General features: G+C 40.1%; 1 protein-coding gene across 1 annotated transcript in view; it reads left to right on the forward strand.

Moving 5' to 3' along the window:
* The window catches only part of PRDM5 (PR/SET domain 5), a 260338-nt gene that overhangs the window by 84752 nt on the left and 151622 nt on the right, over window positions 1–23964 (forward strand). Inside the window, exons 4-5 of the mRNA XM_052642308.1 lie at window positions 21265–21437; window positions 23523–23699. Coding sequence (XP_052498268.1) covers window positions 21265–21437; window positions 23523–23699 — 350 coding nt within the window. The remainder of the gene's footprint in view (window positions 1–21264; window positions 21438–23522; window positions 23700–23964) is intronic.

Consider the following 23964-nt stretch of genomic DNA (forward strand, 5'->3'; position numbering starts at 1 on the left):
TTAACTTCTATTTAATATTTAGTTTAAAACTTTTAAAACTGAAAACTTAAAAAATGTTTAATTAAAAATATTCCCTTTACCTCTAGAACAGAAACCCAAACTCTGTATTATATCGATGGTCTCACTTAGAGAAATTATTTATTCACACATGTATTCCTGCCATTGGTCTGAGTTCCTCAAGAACAGTCTGTGTCAGTTCTGTTTGCTCTCCCACTGCCCACCCTGCACGGATGCGTCTAGTTCAGTGCCTACCGACCTGGCGCCCCTGCTAACTCTTACGCTTCTCTCCTGATGCGGTGCACCTAGCTGCATGTGACTTGTCAGTTTGGAAAACCCTCATGTCTGTGTCCTTTGGAATAACAGAAAGCAAATGCTTCCACTTGAACTCTGGCCTGCAGTTTACGTGTATGTGAGTATTTGGTCTGGCAGAGTGTTCACTTTCACTCTGTCCACGCTGACTGCATATGGTATGTGTGTGCACATTTCAGCCTACAGTGTAGGCATTTTTATCTCTTAGCCAGACGACTGTGTGGCCAGTAGCGCCTCATCATTATGTCAAGTCTTTTTACACACATGACCACAGACCATCAGAGTCTTCAATTCAGAAACTCTGTTGTGTAATAGCTAGACAGTCCAATCTGGACTAACTCCGAAACTTGGGATATAGAGTAATGAAATGGCAAAAGTTAAAGGGAAAGGAGGGCTTTGCTGTGAAGTGGTAGGGTTCTTTCAAATCATACCTAACAGATGGAATAATGAGAGATTGATATTTGAGAATTAACCAGTATTGCTTTAAATATACTGGAACCTGGCTACATCATTACAAGGTTTAAAAACAGATATGGTAGATATTAAAAAAAAAGTTTAAAATCTTTTCAGTTCAGTTCAGTTCAGTTGCTCAGTCGTGTCCGACTCTTTGCAACCCCATGAATCGCAGCACGCCAAGCCTCCCTGTCCATCACCATCTCCCGGAGTTCACTCAGACTCATTTCCATCAAGTCAGTGATGCCATCCAGCCATCTCATCTTCGGTCATCCCCTTCTCCTCCTGCCCCCAATCCCTCCCAGCATCAGAGTCTTTTTCAATGAGTCAACTCTTTGCATGAGGTGGCCAAAGTACTGGAGCTTCAGCTTCAGCATCATTCCTTCCAAAGAAATCCCAGGGTTGATCTTCAGAATGGACTGGTTGGATCTCCTTGCAGTCCAAGGGACTCTCAAGAGTCTTCTCCAACACCACAGTTCAAAAGCATCAATTCTTCAGCACTCAGCCTTCTTCACAGTCCAACTCTCACATCCACACATGACCACTAGAAAAAACATAGCCTTGACTAGACGGACCTTTGTTGGCAAAGTAATGTCTCTGCTTTTGAATATGCTATCTAGGTTGGTCATAACTTTTCTTCCAAGGAGTCAGGGTCTTTTAATTTCATGGCGCAGTCACCATCTGCAGTGATTTTGGAGCCCCCAAAAATAAAGTCTGACACTGTGTCCACTGTTTCCCCGTCTATTTCCCATGAAGTGATGGGACCAAATGCCATGATCTTCGTTTTCTGAATGTTGAGTTTTAAGCCAACTTTTTCACTCTCCTCTTTCAGTTTCATCAAGAGGCTTTTTAGTTCCTCTTCACTTTCTGCCATAAGGGTGATGTCATCTGCATACCTGAGGTTATTGATGTTTCTCCCGGCAATCTTGATTCCAGCCTGTGTTTCTTCCAGTCCAGCGTTTCTCATGATGTACTCTGCATAGAAGTTAAATAAGCAGGGTGACAATACACAGCCTTGTCCTACTCCTTTTCCTATTTGGAACCAGTCTGTTGTTCCATGTCCAGTTCTAACTGTTGCTTCCTGACCTGCATACAGATTTCTCAAGAGGCAGGTCAGGTGCTCTGGTATTCCCATCTCTTTCAGAATTTTCCACAGTTTATTGTGATCCACACAGTCAAAGGCTTTGGCATAGTCAATAAAGCAGAAATAGATGTTTTTCTGGAACTCTCTTGCTTTTTCCATGATCCAGCAGATGTTGGCAATTTGATCCCTGGTTCCTCTACCTTTTCTAAAACCTGCTTGAACATCAGGGAGTTCACGGTTCACGTGTTGTTGAAGCCTGGCTTGGAGAATTTTGAGCATTACTTTACTAGCATGTGAGATGAGTGCAATTGTGCGGTAGTTTGAGCATTCTTTGGCATTGCCTTTCTTTGGAATTGGAATGAAAACTGACCTTTTCCAGTCCTGTGGCCACTGCTGAGTTTTCCAAATTTGATGGCATATTGAGTGCAGCACTTTCACAGCATCATCTTTCAGGATTTGAAACAGCTCAACTGGAATTCCATCACCTCCACTAGCTTTGTTCGTAGTGATGCTTTCTAAGGCCCACTTGACTTCACATTCCAGGATGTCTGGCTCTAGACTAGTGATCACATCATCATGATTATCTGGGTCATAAAGATCTTACTTGTACAGTTCTTCTGTGTATTCTTGCCACCTCTTCTTAATATCTTCTGCTTCTGTTAGGTCCATACCAATTCTGTCCTTTATCGAGCCCATCTTTGCATGAAATGTTCCCTTGGTATCTCTAATTTTCTTGAAGAGATCTCTAGTCTTTCCCATTCTGTTGTTTTCCTCTATTTCTTTGCATTGATCACTGAAGAAGGCTTTATTATCTCTTCTTGCTATTCTTTGGAATCTTTTAGCTACTAAAAAATATAGTGAAAAGAAAGGCATTTGTTATTGATGCAGTGAAACAAACAACATGAATACCTCATTTATCAGAGGAAGAAATGAAACTAATGAATATGAATGTTATGTAAATTATATACATATTAATATGAAATAAAGTGTTAAAACTATAATCTAGACACCTACAGTTAAATATACATATACCAGTTGCTGCCAGGCAAGATTTTTTTGTATGTGTGACCATAAAGACGGAAATCACTTTGTTTTTGATTTTCAGAATTGGAGATACATTTTATGATGAGTTTTAGATTTATTTTTTTAATGAGTGTTATTAAATAGTTAATAAACTGCAAAGTGCAGGCAGTTTAATGCATACGAAACAAAACACTAGAATTACCAACATTTAGTTCTTTATCAGTGGAAGTTAGGTTTTCTAGTGTAATTTCTATTCAGAGAAAATTATCCAGTTCCTGAATAGGTTCCCATAAAAGGTTCAGCCATTACTAAGCAATAAAAAGTAAAATGTGAAGTTCTGCATTCCATCATTAAACTGATGAAATATTCAAAAGGTGTACAGTTTTTCTTATAATTTATACACTGTATTCAGCTAAATATGTTGAATTTTAGACTTTGAAGAAATTGTTTCCCAAAGCCTTAGGAGAAATGTTGCTGTGGAACCTAATCTACTCGTCCTTCCTTGTGTCTTAGTCCTCTGTGAGAATCTCCCATGATTCACAGCTGGCAGGTTGGGAGAAGGGGAAGGAAGCCTCCTGACGGTGTTGTCGGTTACTGTCTGTGGTGCTGCAGTGCATCAAGAGGGACGGAGTCCAGTAGGAGAGGCGCTCCACAATTCAAGTGTGGCCTTTCTTTTCACTTGAAACTTTAAAGGAATCTGGACAGTAGTTAAGTACGTCATTATCATGACTGATTTATGTCAGGACTATGCACATCTTTTGCTTATCAGTCATCCTTCAGCATGGAGAAGGGCATGGAAGCCCAATCCAGTATTTTTACCTGAAGACTCCCATGGACAGAGGAGCCTGGCGGGCTACAGTCCATGGGGTCACAAAGAGTCGGACACGACCGAGCACATCCTTCAGCGTCCATTGGGGAGTTGGTTCCAGGACCCCTGCGTACCCAAATCCACAAGTGTTCAAATCCCTTATGTATAAAAGGGTTCAGTACAGGCAGCCCTGTGTATCCTTGGATGTAGAACCCATGGTATGGGATACAGAGGGCCTACTGTATTTAATTAAATGGGCAATCAGGCTAATTATCTATGATCTCTTAAGTTGGTATTTAATGAACATTTTATTAAAGTCACCTCAGTGGGCAGAGATTAAAGCAGCACTTCCTGGTTTATTTTCCTGCAGTTAATGAAGTCCTTTGAGATATGGTTGGGTACACTTTATGGTGGTTTACACGGCTGTGTGTTCTATTAGTTTTTTTCATAAGAGACAGGAGCAAAAGGGGGCATGGCATTCTGGCTGAGAGTTCATCCGACTCTTTTTCAAGCAATAACATGTAAAGCCAGCTAGACTTACAAGAGCTTTCCCTATCTACTTAATTCTGTGCCCATTTCTTGACTATGGAATGCAGTGTGCTTTTATATAGCTTTTCTTTTTCTACTTTAAGTTCAGCTCAGTCACTCAGTCATGTCCGACTTTGCGACCCCATGGACTGCAGCATGCCAGGCCTCCATTGCTGACTCCCAGAGTTTACTCAAACTCCTGTCCATTGAGTTGATGATGCCACCCAACCATCTCATCCTCTGTCATCCCTTTCTCCTCCTGCCCTCAATCTTTCCCAGCATCATGGTCTTTTCAAATGAGTCAGTTCTTCATATCAGGTGGCCAAAGTGTTGGGAGTTTCAGCTGCAACATCAGTCCTCCAATGAATATTCAGGACTGATCTCCTTTAGGATGGACTGGTTGGATCTCCTTGCAGTCCAAGAGACTCTCAAGAGTCTTCTCCAACACCACAGTTCAAAAGCATCAATTCTTCGGCGCTCAGCTTTCTTTATAGTCCAGCTCTCACATCCATACATGACTACTGGAAAAAAAAACATAGCTTTGACTAGACGGACCTTTGTTGGCAAAGTAATGTCTCTGCTTTTCAATATGCTATCTAGGTTGGCTCCTTTCTTCGAAGGAGCAAGCGTTTTTTAATTTCATGGCTGCAGTCACCACTGCAGTGATTTTGAAGGCCCCAGAAATAAAGTCTGTCACTGTTTCCACTGTTTCTGCATCTATTTGCCATGAAGTGATGGGACCAAAAGTCATGATTTTCATTTTTTGAATGTTGAGTTTTAAGCCAACTTTTTCACTCTACTCTTTCACTTTCATCAAGAGGCTCTTTAGTTCTTCTTTGATTTTTGACATAAGGATGGTGTCATCTGCATATCTGAGGTTTTCTACTTTATCAGATCTAAAATACATGCTGCAATTATATGCTTGTATTCAACTTCTTTAAATATATTCTGATTTGTTTCAATTCAGTAGGTCCAATATCGTGTTGTATACAGGAGTGATACATAATAATCCCTTGATATCCTTTGCACCTTGCTATTAACATATGTTAATACTGTGTTGACATCATTTAAAACCCATAGGAAACCCCATGGTATTTTTACCTTTAGAAAGCCAATCACTAATGAAAATAAAACAAAGCTAGTTATCCATGCTTATGAAATGAAATTTCAAACTATGTCACTTTGACCCATTATAAAAATGTATAGAATTTTGGCATTGGCATTATTTCATTTAATTCCAACAGTTCCCCCTAAAATACAAGTATTGCACCCATTTTGAAGATGAAAAAGCTGAACTCAAGTTTATAAAAACCTAGAATTGGTAGATCAGAGCTTTCTGCCCGTTAGTCTGACTTGCAGTTTTGGTATTCAGATCTTCCCAGAATGAGGAGGATGCTGAACTTGGTAGTCAGTTTTTCTCCAGAAGACTCGGAGGAATACATGCACATTTTAAAACAGTGATGAATATATACTTCAAATAACATTTTAAATTTCACCATTCTGTACATATTGTCTCTAGGACTTAGTTATTTCATAACTGGAAGTTTGTACCTTGTTTATCAGCTTCATGCATTTAGCCATTAAATACATTTTTTAATAAATTGCAGTAATGTTTATAGTTGACCTATTGCCAGAATTAGTGAGATATGTAACTATGAAACATACAGGAGAAATCTCAGGTGGAAGTTATTTGGGATTGAGTATACTTTATTTGGGAGGTTCAGTGGTCAGGGGTGTGTTTCTATAAAAGAATGTAAGTAACCTGTTTTAATGTTTGGAAATACTTGAAAATTAAAAAGATGTTCTAAGAAGATATGTTTTTCGTTTATTTTGGTGAATATTAAGAAAAGTGACGTCAGTATTATTTATAGATTATCCCAACTTCTGACATCCGGCTTGCACGCCTACTTAAAGCTACACCCGTTCTCACTTCTTTCTCCCGCATAGAAAAAGGTCCCTCTTCTTTCTTAAGAACAAGCCTTCCATTTGTGTTCCGCCCTCTGATGAATCTTTTCATGTAGATTATCCATTTTCTCCATTTGATACTTACCCTCTCACACGCAACAGGATTCTTCTCATTGCTTTCAGATATTCAGGCCTTTCTTTCTTTTTTGAAATCTTTCTTTCCCTCTTGATGCCGTATTCCTTTCCAGTGTGGATCCCTTCTCCTTCCCTGAATTATCCCTTTGCCGTGTTTTCCTTTTTCTCACCATCGATACACTCCTCAACCCGCACTGACCATAGTTTTGCCTTTCTCAGGTCACCCCTCCTCTCCAGGTCACTTAGCCCCTTGAGGCTTTTCGGACCTCCTTTTGCTGGATCTTTGCAGAGCATCAGGTGTTGTTGACAAGTGCCTCTGTCCTGAAACATTTCTTCCTTTGGCTTCTCTGAATCCATCTACCATACTACCCACTCTTTTTCTTTTTTTTTTTTTCCCTCCCCTTCCTCCTTTCCTTCCTTCCTTCCTTTCCTCTTTTCTTTCCTCCCAGCTTATATTCTTTTGCCAGCTGTTAAATGTCTGAGTTCTTTCCTTTGCTAGATTCTTCCTATTTGTGTCCTTTGAATCTGAGCTAACTGTCCTGAATCCTGGACAAAGTCAGCTGTCTCCCATTACTTACTCCAAAAGCACCATTCCTCTCTGTCCTCATATTCATCAAGTCATTTTCCATTTCTCTGGTGGTTGATTGATGGCACTGAGAATTGATTAATATCACTCTCAGTCTGTAAGCTCTTTGAGGATAGGCAGTGTCTCTGTTTTATTTCACTACATTATACTTAGTACTTCCATAGTTCTTGGTACATACAGTGCTCAATTTTTTTTTTAATGAATTATTTACCTCTATCAGAAGTGTTTCATTTTAGGTAAAAACTAATGTCTAGGTTTTACTTTATTTTTTTCCTATAGATTCTATGGTAGCAGTATAACAAACATCTTAAATTTTAAGTTTGATTTTATTGGGGTTCTCCAGAGAAACAGAATAAATAGGATGTTTGTTTGTATGTGTATAAAGAGATCCCTTGCAGGGAATTGGCTTCACATGATTGTGGAGGCTGGCAAGTCCCAAGAGCTGCAGGGTGAGTCAGCAAGCTGCAGACCAGGGGAGCGGATGCTCCAGCTCTGGCCTAAGTCTGAGGGCCTGAGACCCGGATAACCAGTGGTGTAGTGTAAGTCTGAAAGGCCCTCAAGCTTGAGACATGGGAAGAGCCAGTGTTTCACCCTGAGTCCAGTGTCCCTCTTTGAAGATAGGCAGGAGGAATCTTTCTCACTCTCTGGAAAGCCAGCCTTCATTCTGTTCAAGTCTTCAGCTGATCAGAGGAGGCCCACCCATACCGTGAAGGGCAATCGACTTTACTCCACCTGCTAATCCACATGTTAGTTGCATCCAGCAACACTCACATTGACACACCCAGAATAATGGTTGATGACAAGTCTGGATACCCTGTGGTCCAGTTAAGTTGCCACATGAAATATACCATCACGGTTTCAAATACCTTACAGGCTTCTACTTGCAGTCTTTTTTCCTGTCACTTGAGCTGATCAGACTGCCTCGTAATTTTCCTCAAATGCTGCAGTTCACAGGGCAGGTTTAGTCTGTGCCTCACTTCTCAGCTCGTCCATGTGTTGAAGCTGCTTTTTCTGTCTAGCGTTCTGCGACTTTCCTGTCATCCCTAGGGTTCTAGTTAGGATTTTCCTTTTCATAGCATGCAATGCAGTGACTTGGTTATTGTTGTTTTCCCTACTTTAATAAACCCGTTTCCTCATGATCTTATCTTGTCCAGAGCCCATCCAGCTTGTAGTTTCAAATGCTGTTGTGAGACTACCTTCTAACATTCTGCAGCTGCTACTCTGTACAACTGTCTTGGCCCTTTCTTGTTCTTCATTTTAATTTAACCAGATTGTTGTCTTATCACCGAGCGCACTTAAAGCCCTTAGGGCAGGAACGAAAATGGGCTTTCTTGTGAGTGTGAGTATCCTGTAATCCTCTGCATGTTATGTACTAATTGTGTTGGATGAATCTTCAGTTTCTCTAATAGGTTTTCGCATTAACTCTAGGTTTGTTGAGTTGGGTATGCTTGCTCTGACTTAGGTCTTCTTTTTGGGGAGCACATCTGCTTGTCTAATTGGTTCTCTTATTTCCAGTTGGTTAAAGTGTTCCCATTGTTGGCTAAATTTTTAATTCTTAAGACTGTGTTAGGAATTGGAAATGGATTATGCAACTCTTTTTGTGGTGAGTTCCACTTTCCTGAATGACATTCTTGCTTTTACTGTCATATTAATTCAAAAGGAAATTACAGTTTTTTCCCTTCCTTTTTTGATAGCCTTCAGTAAGCAAGACATTGCATCGGTATTGAGATTCATACAAGGAGGAATATGATAAAGGGTCTGCCCAAAGAGAACTAACAGTCTTTGGAAAAGGGAGGAGGCAGGAGAAAAGAGAGGTCTGTGCTTAGCTAATTTTTATGCAACTTGTACTAATTAATATTTGGTGAGTGATAATTTTATATCATGTGGGTAAATCATCTCTTCCCCTGTAACACTTTACAGCCCTAATGGGGATACAGCTAAATAAATGCAGATAATGGTGGTAAATAGTTTGAGAGAGCCAGCCTAGATAGTTAGGGAGGAATGTTTGCAGGACCTAGAGTCTAGCTTGCTTATATCATAATTCGGTTCAAACTCTCTTTTCTGATGTGATAGGGACAGCGTGTCCTAGTAGGAATCACAGAACTGATATTTCAACCAGCTTATCTTGTTTTATGAATATATATTTATTTTTCAGTGTCTTTGCTTCTGCATTTAGGTTCTTTCACTAGAGTTTGCTACCATATTTTTTTTATAACCGCTCTGTATAGTATCCAGTTTTACTAAAACGCCAAAAGATACGCCTTAAAAAACCTGTCAAATTACACAAAACAAAGCAATTGTAAAAGATGGGAGGAAATCATAAAACTGGACAGATTCTGCAGTCAGGTTACTTTGCAGGGTTCTTTTCAAAACTGTCAGTTGATTTTCTTAAAAACTATTGAGTTTTTTTTGACTCATACATTTTTGCTATATGTAATGTTTAGCTAAGTTACATAATTGTAGTAACTTTTACCAGTGTCATAAACAGGTGTGGTGAACAAACACAGCCGCCTCTGGGGACTCAGGCAAGCGAGGCAGGGGGTGAAGACAGAAGTGCGCAGGCGCACCAGGGAGCAGGCTGCTGATGGAGAGGACTGGCCTGGGCCTCATCCGGCAGATTGTAGGGTGTACAGGGTGTCAGGGAATCTGGGGAGTCAGTCAGCTGAAGGTCAGTTAAAAGAGGTTCTGATATAAAATAGAGCAAATAAAGGCATGAAATCTTGCCTTTTGCAGATTGGATGGAACTCAAATGGCATTACACTAAGTGAAATAAGTCAGACAGAGAAGCACAGATGCTGTATGATATATCACTTACATGGGGAATCTGGAAAATAATACAACAAACTAGTGACTCTGACATGAAGATGCAGACTCACAGATACAGGGAACAGCGGTGCGAGGGGAAGGGCTGGGGAAGTCGGAGGTGCAAACTGTTGGGTGTAAGGCAGGCTCACAGTTCTATTGTACAACACAGGGAGTATAGCCAGTATTTTGCAGTAACTGTAAATGGAAAGTAACCTTTAAACATTGAACATAAAAATAGTACAGATTTACTGTAGGAACAAAATATGCCATCTAATGTATATAAAATATTTATTAGGTACCGTACCTATTCTCCATAGTATTGCCTTCTAAAATTTTTTAGCCTGTCAATATTGATAACTTATCTTTAGATAAAATAGCTGAAGTATACATTTTCCCCCTGTGAAGAGTTAGTTTCTTAGGATCACTTTGCTTCTTTTCTATACAGCAAATTTTCTTTTTATTCTTCTCACTGCTTCTGTTGATTTTTTTTTTCTCTATGATGTCAGATTTGTTTCTTAAGATGCCTCAAACATTACTGTCTTTTATTGAACCCCTCAGAGGAAGACATGTATCTTTGTAATTGATTTTCTTTGTTTATAGACTTAATTTTTGTTTAACATGGTATCCTGTTTCCTGGAATCATGTTAAATTTTTTTTCTTGCCATGTGACTGATTATGAGCTGGGATTAGAAAAGAAACAATGTTATTTGCATTTGTTTGAAACTTCATTTTTCTAACAGAACCTTTGATGCATTCTAATCACAAAATTAGCTTATCCTGCACTGTTCACTATTACTTTCCTTGACTGCAAGATGTTTCCTTCTTACTCTTAAAGAAACTATTTTTAAAAAATATTATTTTGCTTCAGTTATTGTAGAAGTCTTATTGTGTAAGACAGGGCTTCTCTTGTGGCTCAGACGGTAAAGCATCTACCTACACTGTGGAAGATCTGGGATTGATCCCTGGGTTGGGAAGATCCTCTGGAGAAGGAAATGGCAACCTACTCTAGTACTCTTGCCTGGAAAACCCCATGGACGGAGGAGCCCAGTAGGCTGCAGTCCATGGGGTCGCAAAGAGTCGGACATGACTGAGTGACTTCACTTCACTTCATTGTATAAGTCAACTTTTGCCAAGAAGACTGCTCTAAAGACAACCCTAAATTCTTAGTGGTTCATAGCAATGAAGATTTATCTCTTGTTCACGCAAGTATGGGCTGCTGGAAGCTGCAGTTCTGTTCACGGCTCGATTCCACATAGGTCTGAAGGAACAGCCCGTAATGGGGCCTGCATTTTTCTGGCAGAGGGGAAAGAGAAGTGACCCAAACATGTGATGACTCTGAATGCTCTCCCTTGGACATGGTTCACTTTGCTTCTGATCACATTTCATGGGTCAGTGCATTTCACCTGGTCAGACCTGAAACAGTCAGCCCCACCCTCCAGGCAGCACTCGAGAGAGCCACAGGCTTGGGATGCTGTGATGTGTTACGTCTCATTTTAAGGATTTTGGGTTTTATTGTTAGCTCAATATTGATAGACATGTTTGGTGAATTTTGCTGTGGAAATGATTTTTTTCCTGATTTATTTTTGTTTGTTTTGTGTATGGAGCTCTATAGAATTGATGTGGAGACTGATTCAGGATTTTAGTAAGGAACAGTTAAGTGACAGGATATTAAATGTAAAATCCTTACTGTTTCATTATATTTTCTTTTCTCTACCTTCATCACTTGTGTTCTACTTGTATTGATTATTGAGTAGAAGTCCAAACTTTGGAAGTGGAAGTCTCCTCACATTAGCATTGACTGCTTGAATGTTTAAGACTGAGAGTTGTTCTGAAGCTATTTTCTTTTGTGCTGATTACCGATAAGTCATTCTTAGCCAGATAGTTTGAATTTTCAATTCACTGCCTTTCTGATACACAATGAATTGGGCCGTTGCCAATTTCCAAGTCATGGATTTCTTGCATAGTCCACATGTGGACAATAGTCTGCCAAAAGTAAACACAAACCAAGTTAAGTTACAGACTAATGCAGCTGGAATACCATGTCACCCGTGGCCACTCTTGGAGTTAATGTTTATTTGCACACAGTGAGGATTAGTATTTTCTTCAGAACAGGAGTCAGGTACTTTTGCTGTTTTGAAATAGTAGAACTGAACCTCAGATGCATGAGTTTAGGAAATCTAACCTCATGAGGTCTGGCACTTGAGAAGGGACAATGGGCAAACTGTCAGAGAAAGTTGAAGTTTATAAGTAATGTTGGATGTTGAAGGGAGATAGGCAATTTGGTTACATCTCTTAGATATCTAGGAGTAAATGTTTTGAGATGGTGATAGAATCAGAAAGGGTTAGTCTGAAGGCATGGTTAGTTTATTTGATCCTAACTATACTACAGATGGTGATTGCAGCCATGAAATTAAAAGATGCTTACTCCTTGGAAGAAAAGTTATGAGCAACCTAGATAGCATATTCAAAAGCAGAGACATTACTTTGCCGACTAAGGTCCATCTAGTCAAGGCTATGGTTTTTCCTGTGGTCATGTATGGATATGAGAGTTGGACTGTGAAGAAGGCTGAGCGCCTTAGAATTGATTTTTTTGAACTGTGGTGTTGGAGAAGACTCTTAAGAATCCCTTGGACTGCAAGGAGATCCAACCAGTCCATTCTGAAGGAGATCAGCCCTGGGATTTCTTTGGAAGGAATGATGCTAAAGCTGAAACTCCAGTACTTTGGCCACCTCATGCGAAGAGTTGACTCATTGGAAAAGACTGATGCTGGGAGGGATTGGGGGCAGGAGGAGAAGGGGACGACCGAGGATGAGATGGCTGGATGGCATCACTGACTCGATGGACGTGAGTCTGAGTGAACTCCGGGAGTTGTTGATGAACAGGGAGGCCTGGCGTGCTGCGATTCATGGGGTTGCAAAGAGTCAGACATGACTGAGCGACTGAACTGAACTGATGGCCAGAGTACAGAAGCAGTCACATTGATAAAATCTTATCAAGCGATGCCTTATATTATCTGATGTCATTTTCAAAGAGGGGCCCTCTAACCTCACAAGGTTTTATATTTCAGCTTTTCCTTGACATCCTTGTTAAGCGTTTCTCTCAATTCCATACCAGCCTTCCTTCTGGTTGGGTGAAGCCCAAGAGGAAAAGCAATGATCACGTCAGCCTATGGGCATAGCGTTCCCTTCAGATTCATTGACTTGGTTCTCAGAAAGATGAATGTATTTTATTTGTGCTTGAATCCAGCTCTGGAAGGAGTGAGATAATGAAGTTCACCTCCGTCATTTTCCAGAGGTGATAGGAGACGTGCCTGAGGAGAAAGAACCCCAGAGTGGGAGAGCCAGAGTCATCTTTGCCTCCTGATTAAGTGTTCTTTCTTTGATGACTACCGTTCATGTAAGCAGCTACTCTAAGAATATATTCAAATCTGGTATAGATAGACAGTAGAGTGGAATTGTTTTCCTGTACGTGAGATTGAGATAACATAGTAAACAGTAGTTTCTGAGCCCAGTGTTTAACCAAATAAAGAAAATTATTTTGTGAGTCATTGAAAAATAAAAAGAAAGAACAAAAAGTTATATGGGAACAAATTCCCTTTAGCCTTTAAATTCACTGGGTTATTTTAGGTGCATTTGGAAAATGTTTTATTCACTCAACTTGTAACTGTAACTGCATACAGTAAGTAATTCTGCTTCATTCATGGCTTAATCATGTGAGTTCTTCTCATTGTGATTCTGATGTCAGGTTCTAGACTGGCTCCACTATTTACTGTGTATGATTCTTTACGATTTATTTCTCATCTCTGAGCCTCAGTTTTTGCATGTGTAAAGTGTGGGCTGATCAGAGGAGTTTCTGCTGGAGATGGGACCCTGATGTCAACCATCTCCTAAGTGCCTACTGTCTCCTAGATACACTTTATGTAGTCTGTATTTTTAAATCATTGAAACAACTCTTTGAGCTATATGTACTGTTGGCTGTATTTCATAGATTAGATGACTGAGAGAAGTTAAGATAAGCTTTCGGAAGAATGTATAGCTAATAGGTTATGTCCTTGGGTCCCAAGCCATGTTTTTTTTGCCTCAAAAACAGAGTCTGTCTGTCCAGTGTAGCTGACATTTCTGTCTGTATGTCGCAGGGCTACTGTGACGATCTGATGAAATAAGGTGCCTGAAAACCGTGAGGAAATTGCAAGTGCTGTGTCAGTGTGAGATGGTATTTCTTCTGAGTGTTTTTAGCTACTATCTGAAGTTAGCAGGTAAGGGCCAAGGCATAAAGAAGTCTAGGAGTGTTGCTTTTTCCTGCTCTGTGTAGGCGCAAGTTGAGGCCCACGGGGATAAGGAAGGTGTCCACACACCAGAAAGTGGCAGGATAGTCTTAAGTTCCTAGTGTGATTACAAAGCCCACTGTCCTGCACTCCTCTCCAGGCCTGAGTCCTTGCTCTGGAGTTGGGGCTGGGATTCCTTTGTCCACGGATTGATTCTTGTGATGAAATTTCTTACTCGCTGTGCAAGATACCTTGGGATGGCAAGAACAGGCTGCTAGTGTGGGATGAGATACTGATGTTGGTAGTAGTGTTTTTATTGAAGACCATTTCCACTAAGTTAATCCACTCAAAATTCATGACAGTGAATACATCTATTTATATGGCTATCCTTCTATACTTTCTGAATTCAAAAATGATTCTTTTGGTGCCTATGAATTTTGGAGGAGCTTCCCCCCGACCCCTGCCTGAAGAAAATGCTCTGTAGTCGCCTTACCACATAAAAGTACCGCTGACTTTCCTGCTGAATCATCCCAGTCAGATTATTGCTTTTCTCTGGATTTGTCTTCATTACATAAATTTGTTCAGAAAGCCTTGAAATCAGAAAATATTCCCATCAGAGAAGTTTTGTGTGTGTAAGTTTGTCTGTAAATCTGAATTCTGTAATGATATCAAAGTGATGAAGCTAATGAATTCCCAGCCGCCATTGTTTTTTCAGCTGTCTTAAACAGATCGGAATTCTGCTTTTTTATCAGAATGTATTGACTGTCCAAAGAGCTTTGCAAGTAGTTTATTATCCAAAATAATTTTTTTCCTGTTGGATATTTTGAATGACTCTAACTTTGCAGATTTGTTGAAGAATAGTAATTAACTTGAGGGAATTCCCTGGAGGTCCAGTGCTTAGGACTCTACACTTTCACTGTTGAGGCTCCAGGTTCGATCCCTGATCAGGGAACTAGGATCTTGCAACCTTAGCTGTGTGGCCACAGGAAAAAAGAAAAACAGTAGTTATTAGCTTTGCAACAGCCGAACTGACTAATATTCTTGGGCACCTGAGTGAAACCACATGAAAATACATTTGTATATACCAAGAAGGTATGTCTTTTAAAGCAAAGTTTTTTAGTTGGTGTTTCAGTTTGAATCTGTAAGAAGAATTATTATTAAATAGAGTAACATCTGTGAATGCTTGAGGGAAAACTTCATCACCTTGTACTCCTCTTTGACTCTCCTCCTCTCACACTGCATATTCAGTCTGTTAGGAAATGGTGTCAGCTTTCTCTTCATATCATATTCAGAATCTGATTCCTTCTCGCCATCTCCACTATTTCCCTGCCATAATCCTCTCAAGTTACCATTATCCATGACCTAGGTTAGTGTAATAGCCTCCCACCAAAAGTAAACGAAGGAGGATATTAGTAATCTTTTTACTAATAGGTGCTTTTCTTCTGTAGACACAAATATTTTAGTGCTCACTTTTACTGTCCATTATTTGTAAAATACTGAGCAAATTAGGAGTGTAGGTTATGTCGTGGGATACATGGCAATTCTTGTTCACTTCCTTGAGGAAACCATCTTTGGGGAGACAACCATCTTTGGGGAGACACATTAGAATGTGATTGATCGATCACATGAATTAATGATGAAAACCACAGAAATAAATTGCAGGTGTCCAATTGAAGAGCTCCTAGAATCTATGTGAGTTTAGTAGATTAGAGAAGGTTTCGTGGAGGATGAACATGAGCTGTGTCTCACAATGCTGAGGAGTTGCAGCAGGAAGGCCAGGTGACGTGTCTGCAGTTGTATCAATATTAGGTGGAATGAGCTCAGTCTTTTCTGAGAGGCATTACACTGGTTGGACTGAAGAATAGGAGGCAGGTTCATCTGAAGGATTGTTGGGGGTGAGAGGACGAAGTGGGTTTAGATTAGCAGTTGGGAAGCTGGTGGAGCCACGTTTGGGGACTGGACCGGTTCTTTACGTTAGAATCCTGAGCGGGCGTTGGACAGGGGCGCTGGGGCAGATGAGCGCAGGAACTGTTGTTATCAGGAAGTCGTCTTTATTTTTACCACACCGTGCAGCATGTGGGATGTCAGTGTCCCAACTAGAGACTGAACCTGTGCCCCCTGCAGCGGGAGCACGCTGAGCCTTGACCACTTGATTAGAGCTTAGACGGTGGTTTTGGAGAGTGTCCTGGGTGTTATCTAGAGTGACCTGGTAACAGGTCATCTAGATATCTAGACTCTGTTCTCCCAGGACTCCCTCAGTTTCAGCCCTGAAAACCCCATGTCATGGAAACCCCTTGGGCAAAACACATGGTTGGTCATTTAAGGACAGCATAGTTCAGACAAGCAACTGGTATCAGAGGTACAAACCAGAGTAAAACATTAGCACATTATCAAGTGAACAGAACTTGAGGATCAGAGACCCAGAGCGTTTCAGAGGTCTGATAGGCAGGCAGTGGGGTTGAATTATATAAATATCTTGGCTGACAGAATTTGGGCAAATGAAATTCAGCATTGTCATAGCAACTTTGTTTATGTGACAGTCTAATTTAAACAGATTTTGAAAAACGAATATTTTAGTCAATGGTTTTTGAGTTTTGTATAATAATAAGAGCAGTAGTTATCAGCAATGGATACTTAACTTGTACCAGGTACCTTGTTAGATTTTACAGATATTTTCATGTTTAATTCTCACAATCAGCCTATGAGATAGGCAGCATTGTTTTCTTTCCTTTATAGATGAGGAGACTGGTGGTTTGAGACATTAGGCTGTTTGCTTAGTTAACAGCTAATTAACAGTAGAAGGATATTTGAACCCTGGCCAGCCCGAAACTCTTAGCCACTCACTGTGTATTATCATTTCCTGGTATCAGGAACCTGTTCTGTTTTATTAATTTTTCTCCTTTTACTACAAAAGTAACACTTGTTAACTCTAGGAAAATTGAAACACAGGGACAGCAGAAAACTATGCAAAATACAATTCCTTCTATTTAGAAACAAAGTCTATTGACATCTTTGTTCATATCTTTTTCTTTGGGGGGGCACATTGATATATAATTTTTTCTATAAAAAATGACATTTGATAAATCTTTTAAAACCAGTTGTTAGACATTTATTCTTTTTCAATGTATTTTGTTGGATGTTTAGCTTCTTTTAATGTTTTGATACTACACACAGCTTGCAGTAAGCATAATTAGCTGAAGATGATATACAGATAAAGGAAAATGAAACAAGACTGAGAAACAAAAATTCACAATGATGGACAGTAATGCAGGAGATGCATAATGGTTATAAAATCACTCACTCTATTTTGTATTTGGATCACCAGTACAGTGAAAATCAGTGACTGAGAAATATTTGCTTTTGAACAGACCATTTTGTTGAACAGCCCTCTTTCGTTTAAAATTGAATTTCAAAAAAATCACCTAGAGCTGGTGCAGGAACCAAAGTAGGACCTCAGCTCCTGGGCAAAATCCCAGGAAGGCGCCTGATCCCTAAAATGTAAATGCAAGTAGTGATTCTGCTGCTGAGGAGTTCACTTCAGGGGTTGGTGTCCGACTCTGTGTGACCCCATGGACTGCAGCACGCCAGGCCTCTTTGCCCATCACCGTCTCCCAGAGCTTACCCAAACTCATGTCCGTTGAGTCGGTGATGGCATCCCACCGTCTCATCCTCTGTCATCTCCTTATCCCCCCGCCTTCAATCATTCCCTATATCAGGGTCTTTTCCAATGAGTCAGCTCTTTGCATCAGGTGGCCAAGGTACTGGAGCTTCAGCTTCAGCATTAGTCCTTCCAGTGAATATTCAGGACTGATTTCCTTTAGGATTAACTGGTTGGATCTCCTTGCAGTCCAAGGGACTCTCAAGAGTCTTCTCCAATACCACAGTTCAAAAGCATCAATTCTTCAGCTCTCAGCTTTCTTTATAGTCCAACTCTCACATCCATACATGACTACGGGAAAAGCCATAGCACTAAAGCCATAGCACATGGAATTTTGTCAGCAAAGTAATGTCTCTGCTTTTTAACATGCTGTTTAAAAGACCAGAGAATTCTAGAAAAACATCTGCTTCATTGACTACGCTAAAGCCTTTGACTGTGTGGATCACAACAAACTGGACAATTCTTAAAGAGATGGGAGTACCAGCCCATCTTACCTGCCTCCTGAGAAACCTCAGGAGGTATGCAGGTCAAGAAGCAACAGTTAGAGCCGGACATGGGACAACTGACTGGTTCCAAATTGGGAAAAAAGTACATCATGGCTGTATGTGGTCACCCTGCTCTTCAGGGGACTAAGCCACAAACCACATAACCAGAAATGGTAGCTGAAATAAAGAGAAGTAAATTTCAGGATCAGAATATTACAGCAGGGGCTTCCCTTGTGGCTCAGTGGTAGAGAATCCACGTGCTGATGTAGGAGACACGGGTTTGATCCCTGGTCCGGGAAGATGCCACGGGCTGCTGGAGCAGCTAAGCCTGTGCGCCACCACTAAGGAGCCTGTGCTCTAGAGCCTGGGGGCCGCAGCTACTGAAGCCACTGCAGTGAGAGGCCCGGGTGCCAAACTAGAGGAAAGTCTGCGAAGCAGCAAAGACCCACACAGCCATAAAAAAAAAAAGAATGTTAAAATAGTTATCAAAACTGGAGGCCATGGCCAGTTAATGACAACTGGGAGTTGATGCTCAGTCCCCGAGTGTTGGGTCAGGCTCTTTAAACTGTCTTGCCAAAGGGCAGGAGATTGGGCCTGGGATGAGCCTGAAAGAGAAAGTCGCTCAGTTGTGTCCAACTCTTTGCTACCCCATGAACTATACAGTCCATGGAATTCTCCAGGCCAGGATACTGAAGTGGGTAGCTTTTCCCTTCTCCAGGGGATCTTCTCAACCCAGGGATAGAACCCAGGTCTCCTGCATTGCAGGTGGATTCTTTACCAGCTGAGCCACAAGGGAAGCCCAAGAATACTGGAGTGGGTAGCCTATCCCTTTTCCAGTGGATGTTCCCGACCCAGGAATCAAACCTGGGTCTCCTGCATTGCAGGAGGATTCTTTACCAACTGAGCTATCAGGGGGGTGAGCCTATGGGTGGGAAAAAACACCCCAAGAGAGCTTGAGAGAGCTCCAGGGATTGGAAACCTGGCAGGTTCTGACAGCCGGAGGTTTCGAAGAATAATGTAATGAAAGGTTATCGAGTGATTGAATCAACTATGAGTAGGCAAGGAAGCAATTTAAGAGGATGCTTCTTAAATGGCCAATGTAAAGAAAGAGGTTCTTGGTCTGGGTACTGGTAGGAATTATATGTAAAAAAATATCTAAACATCTCCATTAAATAATTAGGTTGGAGACATTACTGTTGTGACATTCCTCCTCTTATCACAAGTTTAGAGTACAGATGGAACATGTAGTTCTGATCCTTGGAGCTTGTAATGCTGCCATTACTTTCATTAAATTGAGGCTTTAACTGGTATATTAAAATTTTCTTTTATTACAGAACCCCTAAATAGGTGTGCTGTGTCTTATAATTGCAGTTTAAGTTAATGCTATCACATTTTAAAATTAAAAATTATTATCTTCTCTTGGTGCTTTGAAGGTCATCATAAAATTAATGACAAATATACTGTAAAGACATTTCAATTAACTTTCTTGGATATTGATCAGATAAGCACTAAGATTTATAATTATTTTCTGAAGTCTTCATTAGATGAGTCCTTTGTTGCTTTGGATGACTGTTTTAGTAAGTACTTTCCAAACCATGGAAAGTGTTGCTTCTGAGTTAATTTAAAGAGAAATCTTCCTTTTGCTTCGTGTCCACATTGGTTTTTTGTTTAACAATGGTATAGAAATTTACTGTGTTCTTAATTAGAAATAACTTTTTTGTGTGTTTCTGGTGATATTAAATTCATGAACTTCCAAGAATCTCTAAATATTATAGAAACTTCCATTTAATTAACTGCAGCTAATGGTTAGATGTGCTTCATTGCTTTGAACTTTTGAGTCAATCCTCCCTTGCACAGTATTTGATAAATGTGATCATAAGTTCTGTCTCACCATGGAATTTTCTAATATTTATTATTTTCATAATTGCAAAGAAATCTTTGTTGTAAGAAGAAACTGAAATAGTATTTGATATAGACTCTTACTTCTCCCAGCCTCATAATGATAACTCTGTAACAATTTGACACATATTTTCCAGTTTTCCATGCAGTTCTGCTCTGTGTACATGTGTGCATTCTTTACACATCCCTCCTCCTCCTCCCCTCTCCTCTCCTCTCATTCCCCTCTCTCCCTCCCTAGCTTAGGCTCTGTGGTACTGTCCTAGCAGAGGGGCTTTGTTCTGTGCTGGATTTCACTCCCTGGTGAACTCATTGCCCTTGTTCTTTCCTTCACTTGGTCACCTTGAAAGTTCAGTAAATTCAGTCTAAGCTTTACTTCTCTTTATCCTCAGCACTCAAACCAGGAGCCCTCCCAGAAAAAATCCTCAACTCTGTAAAAGACAACTGTTCTGAGTGTTTCTCCTAGGGCCAGCCAGCTAAGCAGCCCCTTTCTGGCTTCCCTGGCGACTGGCCCCAGGCCCAGAGGGGCTTTGCTGGTTCCAAGTATGAAGTTTCTCTGGGGTTTCCCTAGGCTATTCTTTGCAGCATTCCTCTTCTCGGTCTATTGTGGGTTGAGATTTCTTCTGCATTAGCAACCCTGGCTGATTTCTGTCTCCTTGAGTTTTTTGAAAAACGGTGACATGTTGATGGTAGAACTTGTTTCTTCTTTCTTATGTTGTTTTAGTGGGATTTAGGTCCACATGATTACCCAGGTACACGATGCTTTGAACCTCGCAGGGGCCTAGTCTGTCTTCTGTTTTTGGAAATTCTTTCCGGGTTCATTTGCAGTTTCTCTGGTTTGTGTCATAACTTAACAGTTTTTTTCTTCTTTTAGTTTTGCATTTTATATCAATCATAATTAAATCATTGATACCTCATTGGTCTCTTTTTGGGTTCAAAAATGACATCATTGCTTAACAGATTTATTTTCTACTGCATTTAGGGACCTCCACAAGGTGTTACTGCATGAACCCAACTAATGGTGCAAAATTTGTTTTTCGAAAGTTAAATCATTGTCCTTATTTCATTTGTTAGGTATAAACGACACTATCTTTAATATATATTTGTGTTTTATTTGCCAGGTGACTAAATATTGTTAGTTTCCTTTTTTCAGTGTTCAGATTTTAAAAAAAGATTTAAAAAAGTAGTAGTAACTTTACATGAGCATGTGGGACTCAGTGTATTTTAAAATGATTTCTTACTGTCAGAAATGATTTAGCTTTTTTTTTTTTATTATTGTGATACATTGATCCTACAACAGCATATATTTTTAATTTTGTCTTAGGAAGGAGAAAACATTTTCTACTTGGCAATTGAAGATATAGAAACAGATACAGAGCTTCTGATTGGCTACCTGGACAGTGACATGGAGGCTGATGAAGAAGAACAGCAAATGACGACAGTGATCAGTGAGGAGGAAGGTAAAAATTCTAAAGGACAATCAACAGCTAGCAGAAAAGATATTAACTCTAACTGGTGGGCCAGGAGAACGCAAGTGGTAGGAGAAATAGAGTTTGAAATGCGCTTGAATCATAATGGCATTGTAATAGTGTGTTCTCAAAGTAAAGTGTGTTTTTGTCAGAATTCTCAGAGGGTATCCAGCCGTGAGCCTCTCTTCCAGCAGGGAGGAAATGGTGGGCTGGAGGGGGGATGGATGTGTTCTGCAGGCTGCCAGGGTCCTCGGCAGCTCCCTGCTCTCACTGGTAGGGGACTAATAATGGGGATTTTTGTGCTCTAGCCCTGACTTTGTCGTTCACCCGTGTTGTAACCGGGCTGGTCACTAGCTCTGAGGCTTGACTTTCTCTTCTGCACATGGGGAAGGGCCAGTGCAGAGGTCCTGTTGGGCCCTGTGGGAGTTTTCCTGGGCCTTGCTCTTGTTTAAGATCCTTTGAGAATCTGGAGCATCTGGAAATGCTCCTCTGTCTGGTTGTGGAGATCCATAGCACTGCAGGGCTGTACCGGTAGGGTCACCGGGAATGCGCAGTGACTGCGGATGGACTTGCTTCTGTCAGCCCCGCAGTGTAGGAGACGCATGTCACTTGCTTGTCCTCTGCCAGTGGATATCACTTGTCATCGGGCTTGTTTCTCTCATTTGTGTTTTACTGTTGATCGGTCACAAGGGAATTGTGAAGGGTGGTGTAGGTGTTCATGTTTTGTAAAAAGCTGGTCTTTATATAGAGTATTTTTCCTTCTGTTCAACAAAGCCACTTCAGAAGTGACATGGGTTTCTTTAGTAACCGTGGTATTAATGTCTTTTATGTGAATTTTCTGTTTTAACTGTATGTCATTGACTGAGAAAGTATGAGTGTTCTGAGTATTTCCAGATTATGCCTCTGTTTAATTTGGCTGGACTATTTAAAAGGAAGATGAGGACAGGCTATCAGTTTTGTCTTTCCAATATGCATTATGTTGTTGGGATGTTGGATTTGGGTTGATGGGAATTATTTCTGTATAATTTTGTGTTTTCTTCATTTTTGTATTTATTTTCAACATTGCCCCAAGAGTATGGTACTACTGTGTCCACTGTTTTACCTTAAAAATAAGTCTCCTACTTTTTAATACCATGACTTATATAATAAAATAAGTTTTTTTTGTAAAAAAGAATCAGTGGAAACTTTAATAGCTCTTTAGAATTTAGTTTTGTTTATAAATGCAAAACATAAAATCCCCCAAAGAAAATAACCCCCCAAAATAGATGCAAAAACAAACAGCAAAAGAAACAAAGAATCCACTCAAATGTCAATCAGTGGAGAGTTTGGTTAAATAAGTAAGTTATGGTACCTTAAAGTTTAAAAAAAAATTGACTTAAGAAAATACTAAGTGGAAAAAGTAGCTATGTATGAAACTACATGAAAAGGATGATCATAAAAGTAGCTATTGTTAGACTCTATAAAATGCAAATTCACATAAGATAAGTCAGTCATGGAAAGAGATTTCAATAGTTGTCTCTTCGTTATGGGGTTATTGGTGATTTTTATTCCTTCATATTTTCTGCATTTTATCTAAATTTAACTGTATTTGATAATCAAGAAACATACGTAAGTTAACTAGTGCACTTTGAAATGTGGGGATAGCCGTGGCAGTCCGCGTGGGACTGATGGCCGGAGAGGCAGTGGCGCCTCACTCGGCGTGCTGCAGTGAGTGCTGTTTCTGTGACCCTGGTCTTTTTCACATATATGTGAGATTCCACCTTGGTTGGGTTTCTCTCTTCTTGCAGCTAAAAGTGAACTCAAGATGACCTATTTCAGGGAAGACTTTGGCTTTCCAGTTCAACGTTTGTAATAACTCTTTGATGTGAAAGGTTAATGTTACAGGGTAGATTAAAAGTTGATTTTGAATTGGTGAAACACAATGGTTTTTAAAAAAATGTTCTCATAACACTTTCTGTTATTTTTCATGGGCAGCCTATTCATACTTAGATAATAAAATTTTACTAAGCTGGTACCGTTAGCACAGTTAATTTTGATTTTAAAATGAGGGCAAAACTGAGCAGTTCTTGGCTCTTCATTTTTGTCTCATAATTCTGCTTGCTTGTAAATATGCAGATCGCTTTGGCTGTAAAGAGGACTATGCCTGTCCCCACTGTGAATCGAGTTTTACCAGTGAGGAAATTCTTGCCGAGCATCTTCAGACATTGCACCAGAAACCCACAGAGGAGAAAGAATATAAGTGCAAGAGCTGTGGGAAGAAATTCCCAGTTAAGCAGGCTTTGCAAAGACAGTGCGTACATTAAAGATAATCTCTGAAGTTATAAGCTGATATTTTAACTCTTTTATTTCGTTTGTCTTATAGTTAGTTTCTAACCTGTGTGCCTGTGTGATGGTGTGTGTATAGAAATTAAGCATTCTTTATTGTCATTGTCGTTAACTTTTCTTACATTGATTTTTCAAACATTCTGTTTATGAAGTTTAATAACTTTCCATTAAATATTAAGCTTATTGGTGTACTAATCTGAAATCTGATATGCATAATTTAGCTAGTGCTT

The sequence above is a fragment of the Budorcas taxicolor genome, chromosome 6 (genome assembly GCF_023091745.1).
Source record: "Budorcas taxicolor isolate Tak-1 chromosome 6, Takin1.1, whole genome shotgun sequence".
NCBI lineage: Eukaryota > Metazoa > Chordata > Mammalia > Artiodactyla > Bovidae > Budorcas > Budorcas taxicolor.